The sequence below is a fragment of the Ceratotherium simum genome, chromosome 6 (genome assembly GCF_057802395.1).
Source record: "Ceratotherium simum simum isolate JZ-2026a chromosome 6, ASM5780239v1, whole genome shotgun sequence".
NCBI classification, from domain to species: domain Eukaryota; kingdom Metazoa; phylum Chordata; class Mammalia; order Perissodactyla; family Rhinocerotidae; genus Ceratotherium; species Ceratotherium simum.
In genome coordinates this window covers 77982571-77996898 of record NC_141905.1, presented here as the reverse complement: position 1 = coordinate 77996898, position 14328 = coordinate 77982571, and the positions used below count along the sequence as shown (strand labels likewise).

The 14328-nt window shown below is 38.1% G+C and overlaps 2 protein-coding genes across 6 annotated transcripts in view; one reads left to right on the top strand and one right to left on the bottom strand.

Moving 5' to 3' along the window:
- MCMBP (minichromosome maintenance complex binding protein) overlaps positions 1-7300 on the top strand; it is a 45301-nt gene extending 38001 nt beyond the window's left edge. For all 3 annotated transcript variants that reach the window (XM_087432709.1, XM_087432707.1, XM_087432708.1), the window contains exons 13-16: positions 815-948; positions 1920-2084; positions 4708-4796; positions 5419-7300. In XM_087432709.1, the coding sequence (XP_087288835.1) occupies positions 815-948; positions 1920-2084; positions 4708-4796; positions 5419-5545 (515 nt within the window). In that variant the 3' untranslated portion in view covers positions 5546-7300. The remainder of the gene's footprint in view (positions 1-814; positions 949-1919; positions 2085-4707; positions 4797-5418) is intronic.
- Positions 7301-7978: 678 nt separating this feature from the next.
- The window catches only part of INPP5F (inositol polyphosphate-5-phosphatase F), an 86380-nt gene continuing 80030 nt past the window's right edge, over positions 7979-14328 (bottom strand). For 2 of the 3 annotated variants that reach the window (XM_087432703.1, XM_087432704.1), the window contains 4 exons: positions 13475-13548; positions 12642-12770; positions 11971-12058; positions 7979-10499 (listed from right to left, as the gene is read on the bottom strand). In XM_087432703.1, coding sequence (XP_087288829.1) covers positions 9344-10499; positions 11971-12058; positions 12642-12770; positions 13475-13548 — 1447 coding nt within the window. In that variant the 3' untranslated portion in view covers positions 7979-9343. The remainder of the gene's footprint in view (positions 10500-11970; positions 12059-12641; positions 12771-13474; positions 13549-14328) is intronic. The other variant, XM_087432705.1, reaches the window with a different exon arrangement.

Here is a 14328-nt window from a genome sequence, read left to right as displayed (position 1 = left end):
GCCATATGAATTTGGTTAAAGCATATATTATAAACTAATAAATTGTGTACATCCACTATGTTTTGTCATAGTTCATGACAATAGTGCAGTGATAGAACAAGTAAGCAGCTTCTTAAAGGCTGAAAAGGGAGGAAGTTTTGCCTTTGGTCATATATTACCTCGAAAGAAAAGTGTAGAAAAGATCAAATAAAACATTTTTTACCACCTAATGTGAAGTTTTAGAATTTTTTCAAAGAATCTCTGAAAAAACTATTGAGTAGATTGAATGGTTTGGACTGACCTCAGTTATGGCACATGTTATAATAATGTTACAAGGAAGCAGATTGCTTTGTATTCAGATGAGAATTAAGAAGACACTTTGCTAGTGATAAGTTCAAGAGGTAAAGGAAGAATTAAAAATAATGTAGACTGGCTACCTTTGAGGCAGAGGTGAGAATAAAATCATTAAAATTCAATAACCTTATTCCTGTATATAAAAGTAGTTTCACTTCTACCAGATTATGTTAGCTCTGTGGACACACCACACAGAAAGTAGTCATCCTGACTGGGAACCTGTTTTATGCCTTGTTGCACATCAGATGCTATGTATTAGATTTTGGGGGTGTCTTGGCCCCAAAAACATGTTTGTCTAGCTTGACAGATACTGTCTGAAGCCTGTTACCTAATGAACATTTAGCTCGGTCAATTGGACAGTGCCTCATAGACTTTTTTTAAAGCAGTAGAGACCTCATGTCTTATAATTAATGTCAGCAAAACTAATTTGTTTAGGTGATTAAAATCAAATGACTGGAAAATCACTTTCTTGCTTTTCTAGGTGTTCATAATGTGACTGCTCTGAGCAACCTAATAACTTGGCAGAAGGTGGATTATGACTTCAGTTACCACCAGATGGAATTCCCCTGCAATATTAATGTTATTATTACTTCGGAGGGGAGATCACTCCTGCCGGTACGATGGGTCATTTAAAATGGAGAGAGGCTACATGGGAGAGAGAGCTATATTTCTGTTTTGTTTCTTGGTACTGCTTATTGTTAATAAGTTAAACTTGTTTCAAAATTATGGCTGCTGATTATTAATGAGGTAATTGATTATTTTTTTCCTGCCGTGAGATGAAAACTTTATTAAGACCCAGATATCAGAAAATCACAAGACAAGGGAAGAAAGCTGTTGATAGCAGAAACTCCCACATCAAGGCATAGAAAGTAGAAGCTGTCTATAAATTGTCTGATTAACATCCAGACCTTTGTTCTTGCTGCCTCTGTCCCATTGTTTTCTGCCAATCTTATGTGAAAAATATTTTAGAGTTCCTTTTAAAATGTTCCTAATCACCTGGTACTTATTTTTATGCTTTATGATGAAATGTTCTGGTAAGTCATCAGAGTGAATTATGAAGAAAGCTTTTAATTTTGAGTCTTTTAATGATGATAAATATGCCCAGTTGTTTAAAAGGTATATAGTTTCTCTGTATAATAGTGTTCACCTGTGATTTATGAGAAACTGCCTATGAATGAGACTGAAATGGCCCATTGGTAAGTTTTCTGTGGGAAAGTGTGGTTTGCTTTATGTGGTTTCTAGAAGTGCAGTCAGTAAGATAGAGTACATATTCCATGATTAAGGAAACATCTAAAACATTATAATTAGCTGCTTTTTACAGATTGGCTACCTTTTTATATAGTTTACTGATATCATATAAAACTATATAAAATAGAGGAAATATAAGTAATCAAGAAAGGGCTAACTTTTGTAATTGTTGCTGAGGTGGTTATGTGTGCATGTAAATTAATGTTAAAAAGTGACCTCCCCCAATAGTAAATAGTATTTTCTCATTCCCTTAAGGGCTGATAGAGATGATGCATCCTCCTGAAAATTTAGATTAATTTAGGAACTTGGAAAATACTGTGTACTGTTGCTCTTTTTAGGCAGACTGCCAGATCCACTTACAGCCACAGCTCATTCCACCCAACATGGAGGAGTACATGAATAGCCTTCTCTCAACCGTGCTGCCTTCTGTGCTGAATAAATTCCGCATTTATCTGACCCTCTTGAGGTTCCTGGATTATAGCATATCTGATGAAATAACCAAGGTATAGTTGGGTTAAAATAAAGCATTTTCCTTTGTTGAATTGGAATATGTAATCAATTTATATTTACTGTAATTACTGATAAGGTAATTTTGCTGTTTGTTTTCTATATGTCTTATGTCTTTTTCTTCCTCTATTCCTCATTATTGTCTTCTTTTGTTTGAAACAGATATTTCTAGTGCACCGTTTTAATTTCCATGTCTTTTACAATACTTTTTTGCTTAATAGTTGCCTTGGGGGCTACAACTAACATCTTAACTGTAACAGTCTATTTAGGATTAATGCCAGTTTAGTCACAATAGTATCCCATGCCTTCTCTCCTCCTTTGTGCTTTATTGTCATACAGATCACATCTTTATACATTGGATATCCATCAACACATTTATAAGTATTACTTTTTACAGTTATCTTTAAATCAGAGGGAAAAAAAGTTACAAAGAAAAAGACATTGATACTACTTTTCAGAGTTACCAGTGATCTTCATGTGGATTCAAGTTACTGTCTAGTGTCCTTTCATTTCAGCCTGAAGAACTCTCTTTAGTATTTCCTGTAGGGCAGATCTGCTTGTGACAAATTATCTTTTAAGTTTTTGCTTATCTGGGAATGTTTTAACTTCTTCCTTTTTGAAGACTAGTTTTGTTGGATGTAGAATTCTTGGTTTATAGGCTTTTTCTTTCAGCACTTTGAGTATGTCCTTCCACCACCTTCTGGCCTCTGTGGTTTCTGAGGAGAAGTCAGCTAGTTTCTGATGAGAAGATTTTTTGTACACCATGAGTCATTTTTCTCTTGCTGCTTTCGAGATTCTGTGTTGGGCTTTTCACAGTTTAACTGTGATGTGTCTAGGTGTGGATCTCTTTGAGTTTATCCTGCTTGGAGTTTGTTGAGCTTCTTGGATGTGTAGATTAATGCACATTTTGGGGAAGTTTTCAAGAAATTTGGTAAGTTTTTAATCTTTTTTCTTTAAATTTTTTTCTGCCCTTTTCTCTCTCCTCTCCCTCTGGCACTCCCATTATATGTATGTTGGTATACTTGATGGTGTCCTACGAGTCTTTGAGGCTCTCTTCATTTTTACTCATTCTTTTTGCTTTGTGTTCCACAGACTGGATAATCTCAGTCACACTATCTGCAAGTTGGCTGAACTTTCTTTTAGTTGTATATACATGGTTTTCTTTAGTTCTTTGAATATATTTAAAATAGCCGATTTAGTCTAATAAGTCCAGTATTTGGTTTCCTCAAGGACATTTCTGTTGACTTCTTTTTCTCCAATGAAAGGGGCCATACATTCTTGTTTCTTTGTATGTCTCCTACTTTTTGTGTTGAAAATCAGATGTTTTAAATAACATAATGTGGGAACTCTGCTCTGGCAGTCAGATTCTTCCCCCTCCCTAGGGTTTGTTGTTGTTTGTTTGGTGACTTTTCTGAATTACTTCTATAAAGTCTGTATTTTTTGTTGTATGTGGCACTGAAGTCTCTGCTCTTTGCTTAGTGGTCAGTCAAAGATTAGATAGAAATTTAATTTCCTTAGATGCCTGGAAGCAGTATGTCTCCCAGTCCAAGCCCAGGGGCTCTGTCTCCATGTTGGGGCAAGCCTTCACTGCTCAGCTATGCAGTTCACAACTCCACCATAGCCTTCACTTTCTGCTTGCACAGAGCCTCAAGGTTATTCAGAGGTGAGAGCTTAGGGCCTGCTCAGATCTGAGCATGTGCACAGCCCTGTGCATGCATCCTTCTAAATTCCTAGGAATATATATATGTACGGTTTTCGAAGTCCCCTGTGGAGATCTCATTCTCCAGTTTTACCTTGTAAGGGTTTTGGTTAGCCTGCTGTTTGCCCCAACTATTACCCAGTGCCTCAGGCAGCTAAGATGGTCAATAATAGCTTCTGATTGTTTTTGATAAATGCCCTGGGGGCAGAGACACTTCTCCTCGGGCAAGCTCCCAGTCAGATTAAATCAAGACAGCCTTGCAAGTGGGTTCTTGCCAGGGAACCACTGGTCAGGCCTCTAATGACAGCTCTCTGCGAACGGTGCTTTGAAAGAGCTCAGCCCCACTGCCTCACCAGTGCTTGCCAGGCCGTCCATTCTCAGGGCTGCTTAGGGGGCAAGGGGCTAGAGCAGGTTAAAACGCCTCAAAGCTCAGTGTTCTTACCAAGACTCATCTGTCTTTCTCAAATAAATGCTCCCCAGATTGCTGCAAGCGTCTGGTTAATTGCCAGAGCTTTGAAGAGGCTGATTTTGATAACTTTTGCTAGTGTTCTTGTTCCCTTTACTGGTGGAGAGAAGTTCAGAGGTCCTTACGCTGCTGTTCTCCCTGACGTCACTCTTCCTCGTGTTTAAAGGCATCACGTTTGCTGTGCAAGTTGCTGACTGGTATCTGTTTGCCTGGCCTTCTCAAATGAATCTGAGTTTTGTTCTTTTGTTTAGAATACTTTCATCAGTAGTAGTATTTATATGTGTAAAGTTTGGTCCTCAGTCCTTTCACCCATATTGTCTCATTTGTCTAAGAGGCAGGGCTGACTTCCTCATTTTTACATCAGTCAAGGGACCATGTTACTTTTCCCTACAAAATGCAGTTGTCATTTCCTCATAAGGAAGAGTTCGTAAGTCGGTTTACTCTTTTGATAAAGGCAGTTGAAGATGACTTCGTGGAAATGCGCAAGAACGATCCTCAGAGCATCACTGCTGACGATCTCCACCAGTTGCTCATTGTGGCTCGGTGAGTGGTACATGTCCATAATTGCTTTGTCAGTAAGCTGTGTGTAAGTGCTGGAATAACTGAGGCAGACTTCTAAAAGTGGAAATGAACTTTTTCCTTTTAAAAACACCTTGTGAAATGGCCCATTGAGGGGGAAGTGTGTTTGGCCAGTGATCACTCCAGTGGAACAGGCATGCTTCTTGTTCTTTAAGCTTCAAAGAGTGAGTCACCCTCCAAATTTGACTCTTAAAAGATTCCTTTGTAGAAGTCTAACTTGGCTCTTTTTTTTTTTTTTAAAGATTTTATTTATTTATTTTTCCCCCAAAGCCCCAGTACATAGTTGTCTGTCATAGCTGCACATCCTTCCAGTTGCTGTATGTGGGATGCGGCCTCAGCATGGCTGGAGGAGTGGTGCCTCGGTGCGCACCCGGGATCCGAACCCGGGCCGCCGGCAGCGGAGAGCACGCACTTAACCGCTAAGCCACGGGGCTGGCCCCTAACTTGGCTCTTGACTTGTGTGTAGCTGCCAGATAGTCTTGTCTCCTAACCCAGTATTCCTAGGTCTTAAAAAAAAAAAAAAGAAAGAAAGGAAAAGGTATTATTCTAGGCCTAGACTTAAATTTGTTTCTGTATTTCAAACCAGGTTTCTGTCTCTCAGTGCTGGTCAGACAACGCTGTCAAGAGAACGGTGGCTACGAGCAAAGCAGCTCGAGTCTTTGAGAAGAACCAGGCTTCAACAGCAGAAATGTGTCAATGGAAATGAACTCTAAAGATCTGATACCTATGAAAGAGTAGTGGGCAAACGGTAGCCACATTATTGTAAAATTCAAATATCATTTATACCACATTGTTTTGTAGATAATTTGTATCAAAAACCAATGACTTTTCCTGAAATCAAGCCTGGTAACATCTAAAGTTTATATAATATTCAGTAAGGGCTTTTACCTTACTGATTTTATGGAGCTTTTGAAGTTTGTTTTATAATGATATAAATTAGTAACGATGTACAAAAATGTATTTGATATTAAAAGTTTAATATTGATAATGTTGCTGATTATACTATTTCCTTAGCTTCAGCTAAGTCATAGGCCAGACTCTGTTGAAATGCAAATGTCAAGTCCATTTGAAGAAAATTGTTACAATTCCAAAGTCAGAGGAATTGTTCGCTTCAGATTTTTATGTCTTTCCAATTAACAGTGGGTCTGAATGTGTTTAGTGGTCCAAGTTTGGGGAATGGGGTATACGTGCCATTCACATAACCATGTGAAATTCTATAGTATCATTTCCCAAAAACTTGACCACAGCAGCTTTTCTCCATTTAACAGTTGTTAACAGCCTGCAAAACTACTCTTTTTTCAGGGCAGTGGTTCCCAGACTTTTGGATTCATGGACCAGTAATATTTCCTAAAATTTGGGGGGCTGACAGGGTTGCCAATTTATTTTGCCAAGTAATCTGAAAGAAATCACTGTATTATCATCACCTTTTTTTCATAAAAGGACAAATTCAGAACAAGAAATAGTCCTTTAAATGGAATAAATGTAGCTTTTTGAAAAAATACTATATTGTCCTTATTTTTCTCATTTCACCCCAGTGAATTTGGGAACCACTGTTTTATGGGACTCACTTAAGGGGGCTGCCCTATGAAGTTGTTTTGCCCAAATATGAAAAGAGCAAAATAGTAAATTTTTTTTTAAACGCCTTCTTTAGAAAAAAAGGTTTTTAATTCTTTTCCTAATAAATGTCATTTAGTTGCTTTGATGACTGTATTGGATTTTGAACCTTTTATACGTTTACCAATTAGTTCCAGATGTGTTAGATCAACTCACCTTATCTGCTAGTCCAGGAACCCCCTGATCAAAGTGTAGGTAGGTTTTCCCCAGACCACTTACAGCTATAACAGTAAGTTTTTAAAGGAACAAAAGTATCATTACCTTAAGCTAGAAAGCAAATTTATGTAGTATAATATTGGCATCAGGAATCTTTGGAAAGGTTAGAACACTACTTTTTTAAGCTATCAGTGATTTACATATAAAGATTAATTTCTTTTAGTTAGTAACTTACCTACTTGGAAACATTAGAGATCAGTTAAATTTAAATCCTTAAATTGCCCCTCCTGGAAGGCCAAAATTGACACTGCTAACCAAGGAAACAGGGTCAGCCTTGAAAATCAAGCAAGTTATTATGCCTAATGAACTGAAGTGAAAATTACTAGTTGTTTAACTTTTCCTAAAATCTATTTTTATAAACTAATGTAAATAATCTGTTTATATTTAGAATTCTAACTGGTTTTCATTTTTATAACTGATAGCCTAGACCTTCCTAAAACTTTTAGAAATAAAACGAAGGCTTAACTGGATTTGTGAGAATAAAACTGAACAGAGTAGATTAGTTACCGTGTGTTTACTGTGCCAGTGTGAACTGTAATTTACCAAAGAGAAGTACGTAATTTGCTTGGTCTTGCAGAAAAATTCCCTTGAAAGGAAAACCCTCTTCCAAATAAATAAAACTTCCCAAATTACTAATATTTTGGGCTGTTTTTCATGAATTAGAAGACTCATCCCATGTGATCTTCACTGTGGAAAAAGATGGTGTACTCTAGGTGGAAAACCGTTATCAGAGGTCAGCTGAGGTACGCGAGGTGGTGCAGCATGCTGTCCTCCTGCCCAGGTCCCACTCAGGGAGGAGACTGGCACGCTGGGCCTCAGAAGCCCTTTCTCCCTTGTCTACACGTGTGGATGTGAAAGTTTGTTGATCTAATGCAATGTTAATCCTATTTGAATGACCAGGAAACTGAACAGACATCTCCATTACCCTGATTGGAACTAAACTTAACCTTCTTTAGTTTTCAGAAATCTCTTTGGAATTTCTGTGGTGCTTGAACACGTTTTATCACATGATCTTGGCTTATATTTTCTCTCATGTTGTAGGACACGTAATGTTTTCGAGACTCAGAAGAAAACTTGGTAAGAGTAGAATAAAAAACTCAGTTTCAATGTTTGGGTTTTTAAATTTGATGATTTGTGATCCATTTCATCATTTTTAAAGTCATGAAAACACTCCAAGGGAGTAAAATATTTGGAAAGGGTGGGACCAAGTGTTCAGTTATAGCAAACTTACCTTGCTTATGAATTCTTTAATCTGATTTAAAATCAAACCTTTATCTTTAAAATGTTATTCAAGGAATTCTCATACACGTTGTCACTTTAAATTACAATGATATTTTATTTTAAATAGTCACAAGATTTGACACTTAAAAAAAATACCACTAATAAATAACAAAAGTGGAAATACTTATCAAAGTTACAACAGACATAATGTTTAGCTGAGAATCACTTCAACAGTAAGGCTATAAAGATACTAGACAAACCAATACTTGTTTGGAATAAAATGTGCAACTTTCTTCACTGTATGGGCTTATAGCAGAGGCTCTGGTTCCATGTGGTCAGGGTTAGTCATAAAACCAGTTTTAGCACAGGTGTGCTCCAGACTAAATTTTCAGTAGTTGTGATTACACAAGATATTAAGGGCTTAATATCCCCTGCAAAAAATTACAACTTGAAGCCTTCCTTCAAGAATTACCAGGATCCAATAAGTGTACATTCTTACATTCCTGAAAAAAGAACAAAAACTTAATAGTGCTGGTATTCATAGCTGATGTCTCAAGTTTTCTTTATGACTGACAAGTCCTAATGCTCCTAGACCTTGGGGTGTACAAGGTGGCAGAATATTTTAAATTTGTTTAAGTAGAATACAGGGGAAATTAAGATCAAATGGGCATACATTTCTTGACTGTAGTGCCAATAACCCTCAATTAACTCTTCATAGGGAGTGGTTAAGCCATCAAAACTAAACAAATAGTTTCTTTTTTTTTTTTTTTTTAAAGATTTTATTTATTCAGTTTTTCCCCCCAAAGCCCCAGTAGATAGTTGTACGTCATAGGTTCACATCCTTCTAGTTGCTGTACGTGGGACTCGGCCTCGCGTTGGACGGAGAAGTGGTGCCTTGGGGCGCTCCCGGGATCCGAACCCGGGCCGCCAGCATCAGAGCGCGCGCACTTAACCGCTAAGCCACGGGGCCGGCCCCAAATAGTTTCTTATATTCAAATGCTTCTCCTTACCAGTAACACTTTAAAGTCACTAAAAACCTTACCTTGTAGAGATAATACACAGAAATGAACAGAAAACAATTATGAAAAACGCTAATCCCCTAAATGTATCCATGTCCATCCTTTAAGTGTCTACTTCATACACTCCATCCACCTACCCTACTCCAAAAAAGGTTCAGGTTATGTCCCAAAGTAACCTATTCCTGAATTACTTTCAAAGAGACAAACTGCTCTGTAGTGTATAAGCTACTCAGGTCTACACATTCTAGGATGATGTGCTTCTGTTGTCTTGGCTCTCAAATTTGGAAATCTGCTCAGGTTCAGACTCCTTTTAAAACCTTTCCCAATAAACAGAATTTGTGATCCCTAGATTTAAAGACAGTACAAGTTAAAATAGCCTAATATGTGAAACCTTTTTTTGGATTAAATAAAAGCCACAGAAGGATTCTTTGTGGCTAAAAACTAAATCTGAATTATTCGTGTCTGGCATTGTGTAAACACATTTTTAAGTTCATTTTGCTGGACTTCATTAACCACTTCGGGTTCTGCAGGGCTCTTCTGAACCTTCGCCACTGCAAAGTTGATCCCCTGGGTTAATCCAGCTTGGGTAATAGTAGCAACCTGGACCATGGAACTTCGAATCTTAGCAAAAGGCGAGACTGCTCTGCTGCTACTGCTCTCTGCAGGAGAAGGAGTTACATGAGGCCCTGTCTCAAGTTCAAGCATGCTGGATCCGGAGCCGGGGGTCTTTTGAGATACGACTGAATGCACTGGTTCCACTGACAAAAACTGTGGGCCTGTTGCAGAAAAAGACACATCTAATTGAGATGGTCGAGAAGGTATCTGTTCCATTGATTCTGATTGGGTTTCTTCATTAGAAACTTGATTGGTCATTTGATTTCCTTCCTCACTAGCCTGCTGAGAAACAGACCTGGTTTCTGAGAGCTGGGTCATTTTGTTTTGTGCCTCTTGTACAAATCTGTGGCAGTAAACATCCACAGGCTTGGCAAAGCCAGTCAATATGTGTATGTTGTCAGCCGAAGGACTTCTCTTCACAGGAGACTCCTGGCCTTTTCCAAGCCCACTTCCATGAGGAATAGTCATCTCTGAAGGAACATGAACGCTGATATCAGTGCTGCTAAGAGACTGGGATCGACTGCCTACTCGAGGTGCTGAAGCAATAATACCACAACTAGGAAGAACATAGTCTATTGGCCCTACGTTCTCTAAAGAATTATCTAGCTGCCTGTCTTCATCAGACTTGGAATTTGGAAGGAATTCATCAGAGTGGTATGAGTCATTATCTGAAGACATTTCCCCATCAGACTCTGCCTGGACTTTATTATCCATCACACCTGTGTTTTCCATGGTTTCAAGATTACTATCTGATTTCCAAAGATTTACTTTTAAGTTTGGTTTTAGAAAGTTAACTTTCATTTCAGGTTTTGTAAAGTTTCCTAGCTTTCGTAGATTGCCAATATTTACATTGGATTTGGTCTGTTTCACTTTTTGATTCAGAGATGAAAATTTGCTCATTAAAAAATTTTTCCCCTGGGCCAAAGAGCCTTGGTTTTGAGATCTGATGCCAATAATGTCTTCGTGAGGTTTACTGCTCTTCCTACAAATTAGAAGAGAAAAAAGTTAATTCCCCATGGAATTCAATATACGAGTTCCAATTATTAATGTAAGTGAAAATTCTGCACTATTTAAATTGGCCCCAATTTCTTGAAAACAGTGCATTGCTAACTGATAAACTCAGATAACCCCTCTGAGTTGACACTAGAACAGTACTGTCCAATAGAAATAGGTGAGCTATATATGTAATTTTAAATTTTCTAGCAGCCACAGTAAAAGCATGTTAATTTAAAAAGTATTTTACTTAACCCAATATATACAAAATATTGTCACTTCAACATACAGTTGCCCCTCAGTATTTGCAGGGGATTGGTTCCAGGACTCTCCGTGGATACCAAAATCCACGGATGCTCAAGTCCCTTAGTCAGCTCTCTGCACCCACGGGCTCCATGTCTGCAGATTCAGCCAACCTTGGATCGTAAATGCAGTACAGGAAAAACAGCACACGATCTGCACTTGGTTGAGTCTGCAGATGTAGAACCTGTGGGTACAGAGGGCTGACTATATAACCAACACTCAAGATGATTAATGAGGTACCTTATTCTTTTTCATACTAAGTCTGAAACAGCCAATGCGTAGTATTTTACAACAGAGCAGCAGAAGCCTTTATAACTGACATTGACGAGTCGCCCCCCAGGCACTGAGTGGGACTGGGTAGCCTGGCTGTGTGACCTTAACGCCAAGCAAAGCAAGCAGGCCACAGACGTCTCCTCCTCATCTTCCTCACGCAGGCCCCCCTGGTGCACTGAAGAGCCACCCTGTGGAACCACTACATCCGCAGTATCTTAATCCTATATTCAGTGAAGCTCTTCACAGTAACTGGATTAATTATGTTGGTTCTTTTGGACCAAACTTTTGTCTTTAGAGTTGATCATTGTCATCTCACGTTTCCTTCAACTGTGTTCCACCCAGCATTCAGAGAGGAAGAGGAGGTCATGGAAGAAGGGAGCAAAGCCTCCCGAGGGTAGCCTCAACCTGTGCTTTTGTGCATTATTCTGAGAATAAATTTGTTTCAAAACAAAAACCAAAAAATTTTGGTCATTTGGGGCAGCAAAGGTCTATCATATCCACAATCTAAACAACCGGCAAAGGCAACACTGACTATAAATGGGAACCTACAGCATCTTAACTGAAGCTGCTGCCTACACACATTCCAAGTTGGCTGAATTCAGGTAGAGTATGTTTAAAACATACTGGCTGTTTTCTCTACAAAGTTACTTAAATTTGAATGTTCCTTCTCTTGAAAGTATATCGAAGAGTTCTTAAATATATCACTTGTGGCCATAATTTAAACAAAAAGTATTATTTTTTGATCCACAGAAATTTGATCCTTCCCTCTCTAAATACCAACACAGGATAATGTGATTTCTCCTCCCCTTACAAATACATTTAAAGAAATAAGACTGGATAATAATGTCTTTATTTTTGAGAGAAAATCAAAGTAGTATACTCACCTCTCAAGTTTTTTCTCGATTATAGGTACATCTAATCCCATGGCTTGCTTGGTGATCTGCAGCATCTCTGCAATGCACTGAAGGGTATCTGAAACCCAAATATAATTGCTTGCCAGTTTCTCCAAAAAATACTAAAAAAATAGCAGTTCTAATTCAGAACACTCACTGAAATTTGTAGTTTTACAATTAGATACAAATTTATTTGCTACAATTTACAGAAAACTGCTACTTATTCATTACTACCCCCTCTAATTCAAAATGTTAACAGAAAAGTAAATAAAGAGCAAAAGAACAAAATCAATTGGAATAAAAAGTTAGAATATTCTAACTCATCTGTGCAAACACTGTGCTAGATGCCGAGGCAACAGACGTGAACGAGGCAGACATGATCCCTGACTACTATTCACAAGACGCACATGTGGGAAAAGCCCTGGCACCCATGCGGCCAAACACTGAGGATTCCCATTATAGGTTCCCTTGCCCCAAACTACATCATCAATTCAAATAATCTCCCTGTGTTGCTGGTAACAAAGCTGCTTTTCCAAGGTCTCAAGTCACACTATTTCCCTGAATCATTCAGTTGGTCATGGTAGGTACTGTCCTCAATTCCATTTGGGCTTATGAGAGCAGACAAAAAGTTATCACTGAACACTTTCATCACTCTTCATTACCTTTGCCATCCTCTTCTGGATTACGTATTACAGCTCTCAGCGTGTGGAAATAGCCACTTGCTTCTTTATATCTGTAGTGCAATCGCATGCAGGAGAACTTTGGCTTACCAAAAAGAGTGGGTTCAGGACCTAAAGACCCAAATGAATATATGTAAATCTTTCACATAACATTCACTTTCTTCTGTATCTTCAAAAGACCAACACACATTCATCAATCAGGTATTTAGCACATTTTCTTCATAATCTAAATGAAAGCACACAAAATACAAGCTTATCATGACAATTTGGTTTGATGAGATTACAAAAAAACTTCAGTCTCAAATATTTCAGCTTTCTTGATCGATGGGTTAATCTTCACAAGGTAAGTAATAACAAAAATACAGTTATTATTAGACTATATTCACGCATCTCTAAAGAATAGAAGGGAGGGGGCCGGCCCGGTGGCACAAGCGGTTAAGTGCGCGCGCTCCGCTGCGGCGGCCCGGGGTTCGCTGGTTCGGATCCCCGGCGTGCACCGACGCACTGCTTGGCAACCCATGCTGTGGCGGCGTCCCATATAAAGTGGAGGAAGATGGGCACAGATGTTAGCCCAGGGCCGTCTTCCTCAGCAAAAAAAGAGGAGGGTTGGCGGATGTTAGCACAGGGCTGATCTCCTCACAAAAAACAAACAAACAAACAAAAAAAGAATAGAAGGGAGTCAAAGAATAGACTACTAGTGATAGACAGTCCTTTCTGGTTCTAATAAGATGTTACCAGTTGCTTAAAAAATTTGACCCACTCATGGAAGAACCAGTATTTGCTTTCTATGACTTGGTTAGTATGTTAAAATTTACCTATTTCTATTTTTTCCAGGTCTTCTAAACTTAGCCGTTGATACTGGTTTACTTTATCAACTTCATCATCATAACTAGATAAAGGGAAAGGGAGTAAAATGAGGATTAAAATCAAAAGCATATTTGGTTTGTCAGCTGAGGTATAACAGTAGCAACTACTATGCAATTAAAATCGTCCACAGCACAATACATTCTGAGGTAAAGAACATAATAAATATTTTAAAAACTAGATAAAATGAGATGAACATATTATATAGTTCAATAGCTAAAGGAAAATCAGTTTATAGATCTTACACTACAAGAAATCAATTACAAAGCAAAAATAATTTCAGTTTTATAAAAACTTTTACAAAACCAACAAACCTAAAACTTAACCTAAAAGGAAGGCAAAACACACATACATACATACACTGAAGCTCTGTATTTGTGAACACAGCAGCTAAATCTGATATCCAAAATCAAGAATGAAAAATCCATATGACCAATGCCAATAGGCACCTGGGGCAATGACTAAAAAAATGACAGTTCACACAAGGCCAAAAAGAAAGGAAACATTTACTTAGAAAACAATAAAACAATTCTGGTAAGGCTAGGAGGAAGAATTTGTATTTTTTTGCTAATGGCATTGTTAATTGCTGGAGATCAACCTGGCAATAAACCACAAAAATCATATAAATTCATCATAACCTTGTAACCAAAGAGAAGTGCGTGCACACGCACACACACAATTATCTGCACAAAGATAGCTATATCATTCATAATAGCAAAAAAATGGAAGTATTTCAATGCCTAATAATGGGGAAACATTTAACTAAGGTATAGTAAAAAAAAAAACAATGATATATGGTCATTAA